The sequence below is a fragment of the Arachis stenosperma genome, chromosome 4 (genome assembly GCF_014773155.1).
Source record: "Arachis stenosperma cultivar V10309 chromosome 4, arast.V10309.gnm1.PFL2, whole genome shotgun sequence".
Taxonomy (NCBI): Eukaryota; Viridiplantae; Streptophyta; class Magnoliopsida; order Fabales; family Fabaceae; genus Arachis; species Arachis stenosperma.
The window spans coordinates 118,633,668-118,653,807 of NC_080380.1; the positions used below are offsets into that span (position 1 = coordinate 118,633,668).

The following is a 20,140-nucleotide window of genomic DNA, read 5'->3' on the forward strand; positions in this document are numbered from 1 at the left end:
AATATATTTTTCTCTAATTTATAACCTAATATTTCATCAAATTACATAGCTTTATCACCCGATGTGAAAGTCCAAAGGATAGGCACATCAAATAAAAGTAGATTGGTTTGTACCCAGAAAAAAAAAAAAGTAGATTGGTTAAAAGTATAGTATTGGTACAGAAACATTTGTAGTCCCCATACATTTATGTTTACAAATGGTGGCAAGAAAAATTGTACCCTTGACTAGTTAGTTGAAAGGGACATTAAGTATATTCATTAACAATGATAATTATGTAAGGAGTATCATTATGCTAGTTACTTGTATTGCGGTAACTTGACTTATAAACAAAGATGATTATCATAATAAAGAACAAAAGTGATGCTAGTGAAATTCTCATTATTCGTATTTGTTGTCCTTCAAATAGAGACAAAAATGGAACTACTAAGACAACTATACGTTTAAATGGAGGAATAGAAAAAGCTTTAGAAGATTAGTCAGTATCTAGAAGAATATTATTAGTCAAGTCTTGCTTTATGTTCTCTGCAATGATGGAAAAATGAGAATGATATGGCAGAAAAGTTTTGTTGGTCTCCTTCAGCACAGTAATATGTTATTCGGCTGGTTGAAAAAGAGTCATCATCATTGAAGATAAATTTTATTCTCAAATAGATACATAGATTGGATTCATAACTAATAAGAAATGATTCTTTATCTTTTTCGTTTTTTTTCCATCTATTATCCAACTCACTGGCTAACAAATTTGGATTTGGATAATGCAGAGGCCCATTACAGAGCAATCCTCCCAACCTAGTTACTTCATTATAGTTTCTAACTAATTTGGATTTGGATAATACATAATAATATAGCCAAAGCTGCAAAGCATTAAGCTCATAATTTTACTGACATGGAGCTAGTTAATCCAGATTAACAGTAATAAAACATTGCACATTATTGGTAAAATGTCAGCAAAATTATGATAGAAATGGACTACAAGCATAAAAAGAATTGGTATGGAATTAACACACAGAGAATACACCAGAGTTGACATTTAGATAACCTATCAGAACTTAAAAGCATGAAATTACAAGAAATAAAACAATATACTCTACTCTGGCAGTCCAATCCTTTCCCCCTGAAGTTCTTTAAGAGGAACACACCACCACACACTCCTAATTCTATTTCCCTTTCAAATATCAGATATGCCCCTCCCATTGTTCATATAGCTCTACCCTAACCACTATAGAAAATTCACTCTCCTGTTCCTTGATGTTTGTTACAAAACCCATCCCAGCTTACAATAAAAAATTACATATTCACAACTAAGACCCTAGTTTACAATTGACCAGGTTCCCAACAGTATCAAATCTCCACCATAACAATCTTAAAGCCTTGTTATTCACGTCGTGTTTGGATGAACAAAGAGGAGACAATGTGACTCTTGCATGTCATCCTTTCACCAATCTCAGCCTCTATGTTATCTATTACAGGCAGAAACAGCACTTGCAGTTTCTAAAAATCTTGGAAGGGTACTAAACTTAAGGCAATAAGGAATACATTGGTCACACAACATAATCTCTGGACGAGAGCCTTCATGCAAATTGCAAAAGTGTAATGAATGTGTGTATTCTCTTGTGCCATTTCCTAACATTGCAAGATCAAAACTACAGCTGGAATTAAGCGGGAAAATAGAAACTTTGTTATCTATGCTTTCGCTTTTTTGAACCCTTGCCACCAGGAAAAAATCCAGTGGTATACCGTGAATTGGCAAGCTCCCGGGGAACAGCTGCTCCACCAGATTTTAATACATCAACTAAATCTGCAAAGACATTCTTGCTCTCCTCATTCACAAAAACTATGGCTTCACCTTCCCCTCCCATCCTAGATGCCCTTCCAATCTGATGTATGTACTCCTTAATAGAATTTGGCATGTCAAACACAATTACCTGCCTCACACCCAATAGGTCAACTCCCCTACCCAAAACTCCAGTAGCCACAACCACCGGAACCTCACCAACCAAAAGTGACTGCATTATTTCTCTCCTTTCCTTCATGGACTTCTCTCCATGAATTGAATTAGCTGAAATTCCTGTGGCAACTTTTATTGCATTTGCCAGAAGATCTGCTCCAAGTCTGGAGTCCACATACACTACAGCCGGTGGCTTAAAATGTTGCCTACTCAGTAATATGTCAAACAGCTTCTGCTTCTTTTGCTTTGACTCAACCCAAATAGCGACCTGCTTCACAGCCTTATTTGGGCTATTCACCTTCCCAACAGAGATAACCGACACACTATTCGCAAGAGAGTTTGCCATCTTCTCTAAATCATGAGACATTGTTGCAGAATACATCAAGACCTGAGGTTGTGACAGAGCCCTGTATATCTGTATGACCTGATCTCTGAAACCCCTTTGAAGCATGCAATCAACTTCATCCAAAACTAAAGTCATCACGTTATCTAAGTCGATCTCATGCTTTGTTAAAAGATCGACAAGCCTTCCTGGTGTTCCCACAATCAGTTCAACTCCTTGCTGAAAGCGATAGAGTTGTCTAGCCATGGCCTCACCACCAACCACAAGGGCAGTTTTAAATGGTAACCCCTTTCCGAGCAACTTTGCATGCTCTTCAACCTGTATAGAAAGCTCTCTGGTAGGTGTTAACACCATCGCTAAAGGCTTCTTATCTGAAGTAAATACAAGGCGATGACTTGCACATCGAGAAATTATTGGAATAAGAAACGAAGCAGACTTTCCAGATCCTGTTTCCGCCAGAACAAGCGTGCTATTTCCCGTCAAAGCGGCAGGGATTGCTTGCATCTGAACAGGGGTAGGCATTTCATACCCCGCTGCTTCTACATTGTGGAGGAGCTTGTCAGGGAGACTGCATGAAGCAAATGACAAAACCGGCGCCACTACATCACCCTTCACATGAATTTCAAGCTTCTTTCTAAGCAATTCAACCTGATCTCTAGCTAAAGATAAAGTTCCTGATTCACAATCATTCTCTCTAACATAAAAGCACTCGTCAGCTGCAGGTAGTTTTTTAGGCGGCTGAAGAACTCCTCCAACAGGAGGCAAGGATTTGGCAATTCTGCCTAGTAGTAATTGTTTGCATTCCAAACTGCAAACATCATCGTCAGTTTCATCACAGATATACTCACCATAACGGCCACATATGATACACTTTGGCTCACCCAGGAGAGCCTCTCTTTGGTCCCTAGACCTCAATTTCACATCATCTGCATCTGGTAACACAAATAGAAAAAAGATGAGCTCAAATGCTCATATGTATCATACAACATCAATGCCCAACAGTTCGACAACACAACAAAAAGAAAAATAACAAAATTCATCTTAGAATATAACATATACTCTAACAAAACTAACAATAGGAAAATTTTCCGTGGAACATAGGTCATGTGCATTTTAGTATCTGACTAAAAACAGCTAAAATTCAATCCATCAATCTTGCCAGTCTTCAGGGGATTATATTGCTCACCGAATATCTCAAAGAGAAATCACTTTTATTTGCAATAATGCATAAACCCTAAACTCATACCATGCAATAACGCAACAATTTCTCGAGCCTAGAGTGTGCATAAGGCACAGTTGACAGATAATGCGAAGTTTCCATAATAAAACATTGAATTTTGTAAAAAAAGGTTACGAAAAAACTCATTCCAATAAGTTCAATTTAGGTACAACATCAAATTAGATTAAAAAAATATAAAAATATAAAAGGATGTGGAGCGAATTTCAGGAGAAAGAATCGATACCATTAGGTGCATCAGTTGGCAACGCTGGAATCTTGGATGCTTCTTCGTCATGCTGATTGGTTTCAGAATAACCCATGTTGGTTGAGTATGGTTTCGAAAATACGGAAGGAGCATAAGGAATTAAATTAAGGGTAAGGTTTCTTCAATTTCGCAGAGGCAACTGAAAGTCGAAAACATGGAACCGATTTGGAGAAAGAGAGGAACTATGGAAGCTAGTTTACACTTTACAGCGTTCCTGTTTTCTTTTTGTGTGTTTTTTTTTTTGGGCAGGGACCCGGGGCAAAACTGGCCCAGACCCAAAACAGAAGCTCCAAATCCCCAACCCGACCCGAATTTCAAACCTACATTTCCCCTTCCATCTTGCGCGTGAGACCAGAATCGACGCCCTCCATTGCAGCGGCTTTCCCTGAGCAAAAGCGACTAAATGACCGAAAGAGCTCTGGCGAGGTGGACGGCAGCATCTTCGAACTCGAATCCCCTGAATCAATGGAAACAGTGCTCGGAAGATAACCGGATCTCCGAAACCTGACCCGGCGAGAAGAATCTCCCTCTCCCAGATGCGCCTGATTCGTCGCTCCTCGCTCGTGTGTGTCACCGTCGACGCCTGCAACTCCACCGTTCCCTTCTGCGCTCCACCGCCACCTAAGCTTCTTGATCGATCTTCTACATGGCTCCTGCACCTTCCATGGGATTCTTGCTGCTCGGCGATACCCGACTCACTTCTGAAATCCTGTTTTCGGTGTCCTATTTTTTTTTTTTTTTTGGTAAAATTTTCGGTGTCCTATTGTCTACAGCGAAGTTAACAAAGCCACAGAGGGCCTGCAAAACTACGCGAGAGTTTTCGCTAAGACTAACTGCGATTTTGGGCTTCATGGGGTCAGCATGAAACCCACAACAAACTGGGCTTTCTTTAATTTTGGCTTCTCTGTTATCTTTCTTATTGGGCCATAAGTCTACCATAAAAAAATGTAAGACTAACGCAGTTATCTATTCACCTCACCACCAAAAACTTTTTCAACTAATATGTTTCCGTCCAAAAAAAAAAAAAACTAATATGTTAAAAATATTTTTGAGACTTTTTTTTCTTTTTAAGAGTTATGTTAGGTAATTAATAATTTTTTTTGAACAACATGAACAATTGGCTCTAAAATTTACTCAATTCAAGTAAAACATATTATACTCTAAATTACTTACTTAAATCTTAATATTAGAATAATTATTCGCACACCTAATGAATTGAACGTACGATATATTCATTGTTCACATTGTTTAATATTTTTATTGTCTACCTATATTTTTCCTACCATTTAAATAACAATGCGGTAGATTGTCCAAATTTTTAACAAATTTAGGCGTGAAATTGATTTTCTTAACAAAACAGAAGTTGTTCACCCAAAAAAAAAAAAAAAGAAGTTGAGACTAATTTAGTAATTAAAAATTAAATTGTCCAACTAATATTTTTTTAAACATTTATTTTATATGTGCACTAAAGTTAGTAACTATATATAAAAATACGTAGTTAACATGTTAAAATTTATCTTAATTATAATACTATAAACAAGTTTGATTATTTGTATATTATAAATTTGATTATTCTGGGGATTAATTATTTAGTTGAAAAAACTATGTAAATTAATATATACATAAATGCATAATAATTAATTTTGTAATTGATTTTTTATATACATGTAACACTTTTGTAAATTAAACTTCAGTGCATGCATTTGTTATTAAAAATGAAATACTCCATGCATAAACTATATTAAAATTTCTGAGAATACAAACGACATTGTAGTATTTTCTAACTTAAAGATTATTTATTTATTTTCTTTCCCTTTTTTTTATTTTCTGTTTTTATTGTACAAACAACTTAACATTATATGAATACCTTAATCACAAACAACAAAGTAACTTAGGGAAAATTTTCAATCCATCTTGCACTCTAAAATTTGTCTGAGATAAATTAGAATTTTATCAAAATTCAGAAAAAGAATAATTACACGAATAAATTATTAAATTATGGAAAAAGAGGTACATTTCTATGAGATTATTAAGGAAAAGTCTTCTTCATGCAAAACACATGGTTGATTCAGTGAAGAAAGACTCCTCGTGATGTATAATTTCAACATTTAACAAACCATGTTAAACCGGTGTCTTCTTTTTAAATTCCATCAACTTGACATAAATATATATATATAAATATAAACTCACTATTTATTTGGCTCCACTAGTCTCTTATAAAAATTTAACTGATTATCTCTATCACCTAACAACATTATTCGTATTTATGTCTTATTTCTTTTATGAGTAAATTGCAGTGAATATTTGCATTTTACAAGTAAATCGCAATGGAGTCAAGATCAAAATTTTAAAAGAAAACAAGAGAGTAGTGAATAGATAAAAGAGTAGCGTTGCGATTTTCAACTTCATCTTTTTTCTAGTTCTAAACTGTTACTGCTTGTAATGGCATGATGGTAGTGGTGGTGGTTCTTGGTTGCTTGTGTGATGCGGAGATGGCTTTTCAATTAGTAAAGCGATTGATATTGAACAAGTGAATTGGGACTTAGGACTTACAACTTAATAGTGAAGTGATTTGGGCGGAAAGTATTTTACGTGTTTCAACGGTTTCAAAGAGACCAACATTTGGTGTTTCTTTTTATTTTTTTTGGAATATTTATCCAATTTCGGTCTCAAATTTTGAATCAGACATTTTAGTTTTCAACTAAAAATAATTACTCGATTGATTTTTAATAATTATTTCCATTAATTACTTAGGTCTTTATTTCCGTTAACTCTAATGAAAGACAAAATAGTCCCTAACAACTCTAACATGGGAACAAAATAATCCCTGACAACTCTAACAAGGGACAAAATGATTCATGACCCCTTTATTCGAAAACGACACTATTCTTTCCCAATTTTATCATATCTCGCATAATTCTAACATCCATACTCTCCTTCTTTACCTTCATATTCTTTTTTTCCATCTTTTACTTCCTCCTCTTCAGCTTCAAGATTAAGCCATGATGTAACAGTCGCGCGTGTCGCACCTACCTCAACATGTTATGAATCACACACTTCCTAAATCTTTGTGACTGGTACACCCACTTTCTCTGCACTTCACCCACCAGAAGCATCTACCTCCACATCCTCGATAACAGCATCACCTCCAACTCTGACAACGTCCACCACATCCTCAAGACCAAGCTCCACAAACCCCAAGAGCACGCCTTTCTCCACTCTCCGGCAAGCAATATAGATTGTTGGGCATTAGGATATCATGAGAAGATTATCCTTTGACATCATATGCAAATTATCATTTGGAATGGACCTCGAGTGCTTCATTCCTTCTTTTCTAGAATTTAAGTTGGCAAACAGCTTCAACCTCACATCTAAACTATCAGTACAACGAGCAATGTCGTCATTGCTGCTCATATGAAAACTGAAGCAATTACTGAACATTGGTTCGGAAAAGAAGTTGAAGGAAGCGATCGGAGAGGTGGACAATGTGGTCATGGAGATGATAGGGCAAATGAGAAGGGAGATGGCAACGACGACGATGGGTCTTAACAAATCAGACTTGCTGTCTAGATTCATGGGATCCATCGAAGACAACAAGTACTTGAGAGACATAGTCATTAGTTTCCTGAGTATGAATTGGTTGAGAAGAAGTTGGAAATTTTTCTTCTTGTGAACATTGAAGTTGGTGTAAATTGAAGTTACAGTGTTAAACAGTTAGTGTTATGCGAGATATGATAAAAATTGGAGGAGAACAATGTCATTTCTAAACAGAGGAGATTAGGGACCATTTTTCTCTGTTAGAGTTGCCAGGGACTATTTTGTTCTCCGTTAGAGTTGACGGAGTAAAGAATCTAAGTAACTGATGGAGTTAATTGTTACGGACCAATCGAGTAATTAATTTTACTTGGGAACTAAAGTGTCTGGTGCAAAATTCTTTGAGGACCAAAATGGGTAAATACTCTTTTTTTTGGGGTAATATTTGAATTCTAGATCTATTTTCTTTTAAAATTTCTCGACCTAACAACTATTTGTTTAATCAATTTGGGTTGGTCTAATGATTAGCTCATTAGTCTGTTTAAATAAATGTTAAAAGTTTGAATTCTATCTTATGCATGCAACAACTTATTAACTAACAACGAACCTTAAATAAAGCTCAAATTCATAACAGAATAATCCTTGACTTACGAAATTGTGCCGAAAACAAAAAAAAAAACTATTTATTTTATAAAATACATTATATGTCAACTATCTAATGCAATTCACTTATAACAATTTCAAAAGCAAAATTCATTTTGATTCCCTAATAAATAAGAAAAGTTAATAATTTTAAACTAGGAGATATAGATAATTAATATTTTTTAAATTAATGGAAAAAAATAAAAAACTGATATGTTAAAAACGTATAGAAAAAGATTGAAAACTAATTTTTTTTTCTACAAACTGTTAGTTCAACGTTTTTGTTTTCTTTTAAATTTCTCTTTTCTCCTCTTTCTTCCTACTTAATTTTTTATAATTTATTATTTGTTGAGTGATTGATAGTTAAAAAAAATTAATTTTTTAACAAAATTAATTTTTCTATGTGTATGCTTGAAAAATATAACGAGATAAGAAAAGAATTATTTTTTAAAGAGAAATGAGTTGAATTTAATTTCCAATTCTTAACACAATTTTCATTTTTGGAATGAATTTATTTAACATGGAATAGAATTGAACTAAGTTTGTATTTTGACAATTTTAATTTTATTACTTATATCCCTCTTTTAATTTTTTCCTCTCCTTTAACACTAACAGAAAAATGGGAAGTGATACTATTGTCAAAAAAATGTATTTAAAATTTTGTTATTCAAAACAATAAAGATGAGTATTATATATATATATATGTGTGTAAAATAAACAGCTTATCAAATCTTTTAAAATATTTATAAAATTCTTAATAACTAATAGAATTGTGATGACTCACTATTCGAGAATAGTGTATATAAACATGTGATAGAATGAAAAAAGAGGGAAAGGAAAAACTAATTATGTTTCTTGGGCTTGATCTTAGGCCTATAAGGATGATTGATTCAATATTTTCCGCAAGTTAAAGGATGGTATACGTCAACAATTTTAAACTTGAAAAGATTGGCATGAAACAGTTGAGTAGGTAAAAGTTTGGTGAATATGTCTACCAACTATTGAGAAGAAGAAACAGGAAATAATTTTACATCCGCTTGACTTTCTGTCGAACAAGATGGCAATCGACCTCAAGATGTTTGTTCCTCTCATGAAACACTGAGTTGGCAGCAATATGTAAAGCACTTTGGTTATCACAAAATAGGACAGGGATTCGGTCACAAAAAATTTGAAGAAACTGTAGTAGATTCAGTATCCATAACAATTCACAAGTTGTATTGGATAAAGCATGACACTTAGCCTCGGTTGAAGAGCGAGCAACTTGTTTTGTTTCTTAGTCTCCCAAGACACTAAAAATTTTCCTAAAAAAAGGCAATACCCAGTCATTGAACGGCGGGTATCTAGTCATCCGACCCAATTAAAATCGCTGAAGGCACATATCTAAAGAGTAGATTCATAAGAAAAAACAGACCTCTATCCAGACTACTCTTGAAAAGGAGAGCACTAAATGGAAGGGTGCAGAAATTATAATAAAATGCAATCGGCAGTAATCAGTGATAAATGCCTCAAAATTGTAGTGAAATTGTATTAATAAGTATAGGGATTGAGAGACAGATCATAAGCAAGAGAGGAAAAGAGTAAGATAGTATTGTGAAGCTATAACAATGGAATTATTGAGGCAATTAAAAGCGCGTAGCAGCCATGATGCCCTGCTAGAACCTGCGAAAGAAAGAGAGGAGAGACTATAAGAGGAAAAGAAGGTAGAGAAGAGAGATGAGAATTCAGAAATGAGAGAGACAAAAACCACAATGATCTACTGCCCATGATTCTCCCATTTCCTACTAATAGTGCGCCTTCTGCTACTGCGTCTCACACCCTGTACATTCGGGTCTTGCTCCACGTGTCCAATTTCTCTAACTAACTCTGCCCTCTTATGGTCATTTTGCCCCACTATATTGTTTTCCCTTTTTGCTACTGCTCCTTTGTTCGTTACAAAGCCTTGAACTGATCGAAGAACCCGCATTGCAGCTTTGTAGTGAGCTTGAGAAGGAGAAGCCTTAAATTGATTGAGTTGCTGAGTTGTATACATAATGTCAGGCCGAGTAGTGGTCAAGTAAATCAAGCGGCCAACAAGACGGCGATAAATAAAAGGATCCGAGAAAGAGGGCTATCCTCTTGAAAAAGTTTAACAGTACTATCCATAGGTACAAAAACATGTTTATCACCAAGCAAACTAGAATCATTCAGCAAATTAAGATAGTATTTATGTTGGGATAAAGAGATACCTTTGGAGGAATGAGTAGCCTTAATACCTAAAAAATATTTTAATCTATCAAGATCTTTAATCCTAAAGTTGCAGTCTAAAATTCATTTAATAGAAGTTATCTCAGCAACGGAATTCTTAGTAATCACTATGCCATCAACATATACTAATAAAATGCAAATTTCATCGCTCAGTAACTTGACAAAAAGACTATAATCAAAAGTAGTATGCTGATAACCATAGAAAAGGAGAAGAGAGAAAAGTTTGTCATACCATATTCTACTAAACTGTCTCAACCCATAGAGAGATTTAAGAAGCTTGCAACACTGATTTGGATGGGTTGAATTGGTACTGGGAGGAAGAGTCATATAGACAGTTTCTGTCAAGTCTCAGTGCAAAAAAGCGTTATTGACATTCAGCTACTGAATTGACCATCTCTTTATTGATGCTAAGGCTAAAACAATGCGAATAGTTGTTGGCTTCACTACCAAAGAAAAAGTTTTTAGAAAATCTACCCATTCTGTTTGTGTGAAACCTTTTGCTACAAGCTGGGCCTTATAATTTTCAACAGAACCATTCGGTTGGCATTTAATTTTGTAAACCCATTGGCATCCGATAAGTCAGATTTTTAGAGGACAATTCACTAGTTTTCGAGTCTTGTTTAGTTTCAAGGCAGCAAGTTTTTCATTCATGGCAGACTGCTAATGAAGAACCTTAATGGCTTCCTAGAAAGTTCTTGGTTCACATTCAGAATATAAAGATGAGATAAATTTATTATGAGAAGCAGAGAAAAAAGCAAGAGAAAAACCAGAAGAGAGGAAATACCTAGTACTTGAGGAAGCACGGGTTTGAGAAATAAGAGATGAATTGCATATGAAATAAAAAAAAGGTGAGGGTGTGGTCGTGGTTGGCGTTGGCTCTGGCGAGCATGGTCAATAGCTGGCAGAGAAGGGATTTGGGTAAAGGAGAATGTGTGATCGTGAACCAAAGGCGAAGGAGAATCATTCAGAGATGAAGGAGGGATAGAGGATTGCGGGTGCAAAAAGGGTACACTGCTAGATGAAGAGGAAGGAAGTAGAGGAGGTGTTTTGGGCAAGAAAGGAGAAGCGGTTGGAGAGGTAGGGTGAGAAATGAGGGCATATATGGAAGATGATGAAAGTGATTGCTAATTGATTAGGTGATCATTTGATAGTATTTATAAGTGTTGGATGGGTAATGAATCATGAGTGATTGTTTGAGGCCCAATAGAAAAGGAGGTAGTGTTTGATGGGTGAAGAGTGTTAGGGCTTGGGCTTGTTGAAAAAAGTGAAGGGAAAGAAAAGTCAAGGCTATGAAAGTGAGAATGATTGGGCCAGAGTGATTTTTGGACAAAGAAAAAATGAGTTCATGAAAAATAATATTTTTGGACACTATGATTTTCTTTTGATACAATAGATAGACAATATATCTTTTAAAACTATTTTGATAACCAATGAATACAACCTTTTGCGCTCTGGGATCAAATTTAGAACATTAATTATGAATAGTGGAAACAAAACATAAGCAACCAAAAACCTTAAAATTCTCAAAATTATGTAGTTTATGAAATAAAATTTCAAAAGGGGTTTTAAATTTGAGAATGGAAGATGGAATTTTATTAATTAAAATAAATGGCATGAAAAATAGCATAACACAAAAAAATAATTGGTAAATTTGATTGAAACATAAGAGCACTGACAATATCTAAAATATGTTGATATTTTCATTCATCTTTTTTGTTTTATTTGAAAATTTCAACACAACTACGTTGATGAACTATGCCTTTGGATGAATAAAAATTAGGTAAAAAAATTCGTGTCCATTGTCAGAACGAATAATTTTAACCATTGAATTAAGTTGAGTTTTACTAATGCAACAAAATTTTTAATATGTTATTATGCTTTAGTTTTTATTTTTAGTAAAATAACCTAAGTAAAGCAGGTAAAATAATCCACAATAGTTAAAAAATATTTATGATTATGAACATAATTTTGACAGAATTGATCCCAAATATCTAAATGCAATAAATCAAAAATAGCATTTGCTTTATTAACAATGGTGGAAAAAGGGAATTTTTTTTGCTTAGAAAAATTGCAAACATCACAAGGCTCATCATGGTGTAAGGAAATTAAAAAAAGGTCTATATAAAATATTAAGGCATGTTACGGGACCGCTACAAGCCCAGTCCAACTACTCGCCGGGTCGGGACACCACCTCTGACTCAGGCCCAAACTAATCCTCAAAGGGAATCCAACGGATCGGCTCTCGGACACCCGACCCGATCGACATACGGCCACACCACCAACACAACCCAAACCTCACGCCTAGCGAGCCGGTCGGGTCGAATTCATCAGAGCGGGACCCGAATCCCCAACCCGACGATTAGGGCAACCAACACTTCTCCACGTGCACATGAATAGCGCAAGCATTCTGGCCAGTGGGCCAGGTCACTTCTAGGCCCGCCCAGCACAGTATATAAGGGGAGAGGTCAGCACTCCCCCAAGGTACACATCATCTTACCTAATTTGGCTACCAACTCGTACGGACACTGACTTGCTCGTCGGAGTGTCCTTGCAAGTGGCCACCCCCACGCTCCACACCGCCTCCGACGTCACCAGCGCCCACCTTTGTCCTCACTCCACGTCAGCTCAGGGTTTCACCCGCTCCCTTGCATCCAAGCATCCGACTTGTCGAGAACCCGAAATCATTAGGTAACGAACAAGGCGTATTCTAGAAATATGTCCTAGACGAAAATGCCATAAATTAAATAGAGTAACAATAGCTGTATTAGTAGAATTAATAGAGTGTGAAGGAGGGTAATCATTGTTGAGGGTAGTGTGTGTGAGAACTTACAATCCATTTCTTAATCTATCCAAATCAATCATCCTCAAACTGTTCAATTCTTAAAAAATACAAGAGAATTGAAAAAAAAAGGGGTCGATAAGGAAGCATAGAACTAATTTGTGAACCGGAAATTAAATTAAAATGTAATTGTGGTAAATAAAGAACATTAGAAAGTATTAAGGAATCTGAAAATTTAATGACACCAACATATGAAGCAATAGCTTGGACCCATTTGGCATGTTCACAATTATAGGCTTAATTTTAGAGTAGGATAAAAAATTGGACCAATTTAAAGTAATATGATCAGTAGTACCTGAATCTATTACCCAAACACCAGGTAAATTTAATTTTAAAAAAGAATTTTTTAAAATAGAAAAAGGGGAAGAAGAACACAGATAATGGGTACCCAAATTTGGGCTAGGAAGAAGCCCAATTTGAGAAGAAGAGAGACTTGTTTCATCTTTGTTTGCTGAATTGTGGGCCTCCACTTTTCTTAAAAATGCCATCAGGGTATTATGTTGAGCGAAAGTGAGTCTAGGAACTGTTCCTGATGGAGTGTCCTTAGCACCTCTTTCTCGCTGAACTAGGGTGCTTGAGGAAGGAGAAGGTGTGGCGGTAGCGTTATTGACAGAGGCGACGGGGCGATCAGGGAGGCGTGGCCTGTCAGAGAACCGCAGGTGACCCGGTGGATATCCATGTTTGGTATAGCAAACATCAATGGTGTGACCAGTTCTTCTATAGTGGATGTAGATCCTAGAACAAGCACTGCAATGACTTGCACCGGTGAAAAAGGAGCCATGAACTGCACCTGCGAAAGAGGAGTTGTGTCCGCGAACGAGTGTGCTGCGACGGCTATCAACGGGAGCAACCAGAATTTTGTGTTCTTCGAGAACACTAGAGGTAGCGAGCAATTAGCGTTCATGTTGGATAACCATGGCAAAAACCTTCGTTGCTGGCGGCAGTAGGTCAAGCAGAAGTAGATGGCATCAGACAACTGCAAAGCGGTCATCCAGCCCCTTCAGAAACTGAATAATAAAGTCTTAGAGGTGATACATTTTAGCAGGGCATAAAGAAGTAGAGAGAGTTCGTAAGTTCTCCATTTCTTCCCATAATGTTTTGAGTGCTGTATGAAAATTTGTAATAGATAGAGAACCTTGTTTCAATGCATAAATTTCTTCCTAGAGTTCAGCAATCTGAAGGTTAGTTTAGGAGATTCGCTAGTGATGGTCTTACCAAACAGAAAAAGAATTGGAGAAGTAAATAACGCTCTGAGTTATTGATGGGGACAGAGAGCGAAAAAGCCAGGAAAGGACAAAATTGATGCATCTTTCCCAGGCGGAAAATAGATTGTCATCAGAAGAAGGGAGAGAAATAGTGCCAGTGAGAAAATCGAACTTGTTCTTAGAGATAACAACCATGAAAAAAGAACAGTTCCAAGAATGGTAATTGTTACCGGTAAGAACAGGAGAAACAAGAACAGATGTTGAGTTCTTACTAGGGTGTATGTAGAAAGGACTGGATAGATTTTGAGGAGAACTGACATAATTCATGGTGAGAGAAAAAGAAAAACTAGAAAAAAAGAAGAGGGAGAATTATTTAGATTAGTGGTGTTAACCATGTATGTAAATCAGCAGAGCTACTATGAGCTCTGATACTATAACAGAAAAATGGGAAGTGATGCTATTGTGAAGAAAATGTATTAAAAATTTTCTAATTCAAAACAATAAAGGTGAGTACAATATATATACACTTGCGTGAAATAAATAGCTCATCAAATCTTCTAAAAAATCTATAAGATTCCTAATAGCGAACAGAATTGTGATAACTCACTATTCTAGAATAATGTATATAAACATGTGATAGAAAGAAAAAAGAAGGAAAGAAAAAACTGATTATGTTTTTTGGGCTTGATCTTAGGCTTATAAGGGTGATTGATTCAATAAACACTACCATGTATTTTGTTACATCCTGATCTCACTATATATTATCTTTCAACATCAGAATCTTTGCTATGTTGTCGTCTTCACCATTTGATTTTTTTCTTTGCTCTATATCGTTCTTTTGTTTCTCTCTTTTTTTTCTCTGTTCATCTCTAAAATAATCTTTTTGAGTAACTTTTCTTAGATAATTAGTTTCTATGTTTTTATTGTTGTAGTTGAGTGTTGTCAGTTATTGTTGGAGGAACATAGGAAAGGAGTGCATCAAAACAAAGGGATGTTGATGGTAAAGAAATGATCTATCTAACTTTCTAATTGTTGTTGATGTCGTTGATAATTGTATGTAGGTGGTGTTGCTACAAGATGGTTTGGATAATGAGAGACAATGACTTGATAGTTAGGTGATGTTAATAGTACATGAAAGAAGTAGGAGTACTTATTGTCTTGTTAATTATTTAAAAGGAGTATTTATGGTAAAAATATATCAACCTAATAAAATGGAATTGAAAATCAAATCAAAATTGGTCTAATTTGTTTTGAGCTATAAAATGAGAATTACAATTCTATAAAATAATTCTTTCTACACTATTTTTAGTACCAAAGTATGGAAAAGAATTCTAATTCTTAAAAGAATTAAATTCTTATGGTTTGCAAACACTTTATATGAATTTAAATACCATATTAATTAAACTTGTGTAATAAGGTACTATATTCATCAACTTTTTATTTTATGATAGTAGAAAGATAATTTTATGATTTTTTTAAATCTTATCTGTGAAGAAGACTCTTTATCACTGATGAGCAGATAATTTATACGCTTTTTGTCATTGTTTTTATATAGTTTTTAGTATATTTTATTCACTTTTTAGTATATTTTTATTAATTTTGAAGTAAAATTCACATTTCTGGACTTTACTATGAGTTTGTGTGTTTTTTTGTGATTTCAGGTATTTTCTGGCTGAAATTGAGGGACCTGAGCAAAAATCTGATTCAGAGGCTAAAAAAGGACTGCTGATGCTGTTGGATTCTGACCTCCATGCACTCGAAATGGATTTTTTCGAGCTATAGAAACCCAAATTGCACTCTCTCAATTGCGTTAGAAAGTAAACATCCAGGGCTTTCCAGCAATATATAATAGTTCATACTTTTCTCGAGTTTTGACGACACCAATTGGTGTTCAAACGCCAACTCCCTGCCCTATTCTGGCGTTAAACGACAGAAACAGGTTACAAGCTAGAGTTAAACGCCCAAAACAGGCTGCAAACTGGCGTTTAAGTCCAAGAGAAGTCTCTACATATGAAAGTTTCAATGCTCAGCCCAAGCACACACCAAGTGGACTCGGAAGTGGATTTCTGCATCATTTACTTATTTCTGTAAATCCTAGTAACTAGTCTAGTATAAATAGGACTTTTTACTATTGTATTTGAAAGAATGCTGGGATCTTTGATCAGTTTTATGCTATCTTAGACATTAGGGGCTGGCCTCACGACCATTCCTGGACCATCATCACTTATGTATTTTCAACGGTGGAGTTTCTACACACCATAGATTAAGGTGTGGAGCTCTGCTGTTCCTCGAGTATTAATGCAATTACTACTATTTTCTATTCAATTCATGCTTATTCCTGTTCTAAGATTTCCATTCGCACTCAAGAACATGATGAATGTGATGATTATGTGACACTCATCACCATTCTCACTTATGAACGCGTGCCTGACAAACACCCCCGTTCTACATGCAAACAAGCTTGAATGCATATCTCTTAGCCTTCTGGTTCACGATCAGAGTCTTCGTGGTATAAGCTAGAATCAATTGGCAGCATTCTTGAGATCCGAAAAGTCTAAACCTTGTCTGTGGTATTCCGAGTAGGATATGGGATGGGATGACTGTGACGAGCTTCAAACTCACAAGTGTTGGGCGTAGTGACAGACGCAAAAGGGTCACTGGATCCTATTCCAACATGAGTGATCACCGATAGATGATTATCCGTGCGGTGACAGCGCATTTAGACCATTTTCACTGAGAAGACGGACGGTAGCCATTGACAACGGTGATCCCCCAACATACAGCTTGCCATAGAAAGGAGTATGAAGGATTGGATGAAGGCAGTAGGAAAGCAGAGATTCAGAAGGAATAACGCATTTCCATATGCTTATCTGAAAATTCCCACCAATGAATTACATAAGTATCTCTATCTTATTTTATGTTTATTTATCTTTTAATTATCAAATCTCCATAACCATTTGAATCCGCATGACTGAGATTTACAAGATGACCATAGCTTGCTTCAAGCCAACAATCTCCGTGGGATCGACCCTTACTCACGTAAGGTTTATTACTTGGACGACCCAGTGCACTTGCTGGTTAGTTGTGAGAAGTTGTGAAAAAGAGTTGAGATTACAATTGTGCATACCAAGTTTTTGGCGCCATTGAGATCAGAATTTCGTGCACCAAGTTTTTGGCGCCATTGCTAGGGATTGTTCGAGTTTGGACAACTGACGGTTCATCTTGTTATTCAGATTAGGTAATTTTCTTCTTGTTTTAACCATTATTTTATTTTCAAAAAGTTTTCAAAAATCTTTCAAAATTTTTCTTCTTTTTCGTTTTTCTAAAAATAATTTTCGAAAAATCCAAAATTTTTTTTATAAAATCATAAAAACCAAAAAAAAAATTTATGATTCTTGTTTGAGTCTAGTGTCAATTTTTAAGTTTGGTGTCAATTGCATATTTTAATTTTTCAAAAATTTTTTTTCGAAAATTCATGCATTGCATTCTTCATGATCTTCAAGTTGTTCTTAATGAGTCTCCTTGTTTGATCTTCATATTTTCTTGTTTTGTGTCTTTTGTTGTTTTTCATATGCATTTTTGAATTCAGAGTGTCTAAACATGAAAAATATCTAAGTTTGGTGTCTTGCATGTTTTTCCTTTCTTGAAAATTTTTCAAAAATAAGTTCTTGATGTTCATGATCTTCAAAATGTTCTTGGTGTTCATCTTGACATTCATAGTGTTATTGTATGTATCATTTGTTTTAATCCAAAATTTTCATGTTTTGAGTCATTTTTGTGTTTTTCTCTCTCCTCATTAAAAATTAAAAAAAATTAAAAAAATATCATTCCCTTATTTCTCTCATAAATTTTGAAATCTTTGGGTTGACTTAGTCAAAAATTTTTAAAATAAATTGTTTCTTGTTAGTCAAGTCAAGATTTCAATTTCAAAAATTTATCTTTTCAAAATCTTTATCAAAATCAAATCTTTTTCAGTTTTTTTCCTTTGTTTTTCGAAAATTTTAAAAATTGTTTTTCAAAATCTTTTTCTTAATTTCATTTCAAATTTTCAAAAACTTTACTAACAATTAATGTGATTGATTCAAAAATTTCAAGTTTGTTACTTTCTTGTTAAGAAAGGTTCAACCTTTAAATTCTAGAATCATATCTGTTTCGAGGGTTATCTGAAACTGTAGGTCGATCTCGGTCGAGATCTTCTGTGTTAGTCGGAACCGACGTGTCCAGCGGGTGTATAGTGGCCGGAGCTGGTGTGTCCGACTTGTGGAACTGAGAGTGCTGCTGATCCTTTATTACCAAAGGGTGGGGGGTACCTGCAAGGGACTCCGATGCTTAAGTTAGCAAGAGTATTAAACAGGTATTGAGTAGAATCAGAGTATGAGTTATACCTGGGTGCTCCAGTGTATTTATAATGGTGTAGAGTGACCTTTTTAGATAAGATAAGTTAGTTATTTTATCTTATCTTATCTTCTAGGTGAGGTCAGCTTATCTTTCATGGGAACCGCCCTTCCCTCTATAGGCTTGGGCTGCCTTAGGATTTGGGGCGTGTTCTCTATTTGGGCCATTCTTTGGGCTTTTCTGATGACTTGGCCGAGCTCTTTAAGAAGAGGTCGGATTGTCCTGACCTGAAGAGGTCGGTCGCTTTGTCTGTAGAACATCCCGGGTCGGACAACTCGACCCATGATATGAACAGTGCCCCTGCTTGAGCTCGGTCTTCTTTTTGAGATTGAGTCCTTGACTTCGATCTTTCTTTGGTGAAGCCGAACTCAAGCATTTTGTCGACCCCTTTGTAGCAGCTTTGAAAGTAGAACGTTTCTTCTAAAAGACGCGCGCTTTTATATCGGCACTTTTTTGGGAACGTGCGAGGGTTTAATGCCCTCTTTAATTTGAGCATTAATTGCCCCGTTTCCCTTTGGTTCTTTACTTTGATTTTGAAAACCCAGAAACGGTTTTTCTCTTTTAGCCTTTTCGTAACTTCTTTTCTCTGCTTTCTTTGCTTTCTGTTCTTTCGTTTGCGCTTCTGCTTTCTCTTGGAGTCCGTAGTTTTCGTGTTTTCTCTTCTGCGACATTGCTCTTTGTTCGCGTTTTTGCTTGTGAGAGGGCATCTCAGATTTCGTCTCCATCTTCAATTTTCTAGAAGCTTGCTGTTCTTTTCCTGGTAAGTACTGGCTTTCTTGTAGTTTCGTTTTCAATTTTTGGTGAAGCTTCGATTTTGCATGTTTGAAAGTTTGAATCTTTCGAAGTCTTGTATTTGCTTGTCACTGTAACATGTTCTTCCTGTCTTTCTTTTATGCATTGTCTTGGCTTTTCCGTTGAGGCTTTCTAGGGTTTTATTGTCGTTTGTGGTTTTTTCCTGCCTGATACTTGATAAAAATCTGCGTCTATTCCTCGCTTTGTTTGAAGATTTGCTTTTTGTCTGATTTTTGAAAAAAGGTTGCACCTTTAATGGTCTCTGCTTGGCATGTTTGGTAGAGTGCAACGATTTTTTGTATTTCTCCTTGCAGAAAGGTGTTTTGCTATTTTTTGGATTTCTTTTTGAGATATGCTGGGATGTAAGCTTTGTAGATTGATTTCTGGAAACCTTGCTTTGTTACTGCCTCCAAGGGATGCCCCAGGACTTTTGGTTTGAGTCTTGGGGTTTTCCTTTTCTTTGTTCCATCGCTTGAGAGGTATTGACTGAGTTGTTTTCTCCCTTCGTCCGAGATGTTTGTGGTAACCCCATCTTCTTTTCTTACTTGTAGGGTTAGTTGGCCTCATGTCTTCTCGCAATAACATTGTAGAGATGTCTTCCAGAGTTCCCGAGGGGATGTCTGATTGGCTGGACTCCCTTATTTTGTTGTGTGTTTTAGTTGTGGATGCTGAGTTTTGCACAGAGCTGAGGAAGCGCTATAGGATTTGTGGTAT

The 20,140-nt window shown here is 35.7% G+C and overlaps 1 protein-coding gene across 1 annotated transcript; it reads right to left on the reverse strand.

Moving 5' to 3' along the window:
• Positions 1 to 728: 728 nt before the first annotated feature.
• Positions 729 to 4,514, reverse strand: LOC130977061 (DEAD-box ATP-dependent RNA helicase 41). Its single transcript, XM_057902060.1, has 2 exons — positions 3,755 to 4,514; positions 729 to 3,223 (listed from the first exon to the last, which is right to left on the reverse strand). Exons 1-2 carry the CDS (start codon positions 3,828 to 3,830, stop codon positions 1,680 to 1,682), a joined length of 1,620 nt encoding a protein of 539 aa, XP_057758043.1. The 5' UTR covers positions 3,831 to 4,514; the 3' UTR covers positions 729 to 1,679.
• Between the last annotated feature and the right edge of the window lie 15,626 nt (positions 4,515 to 20,140).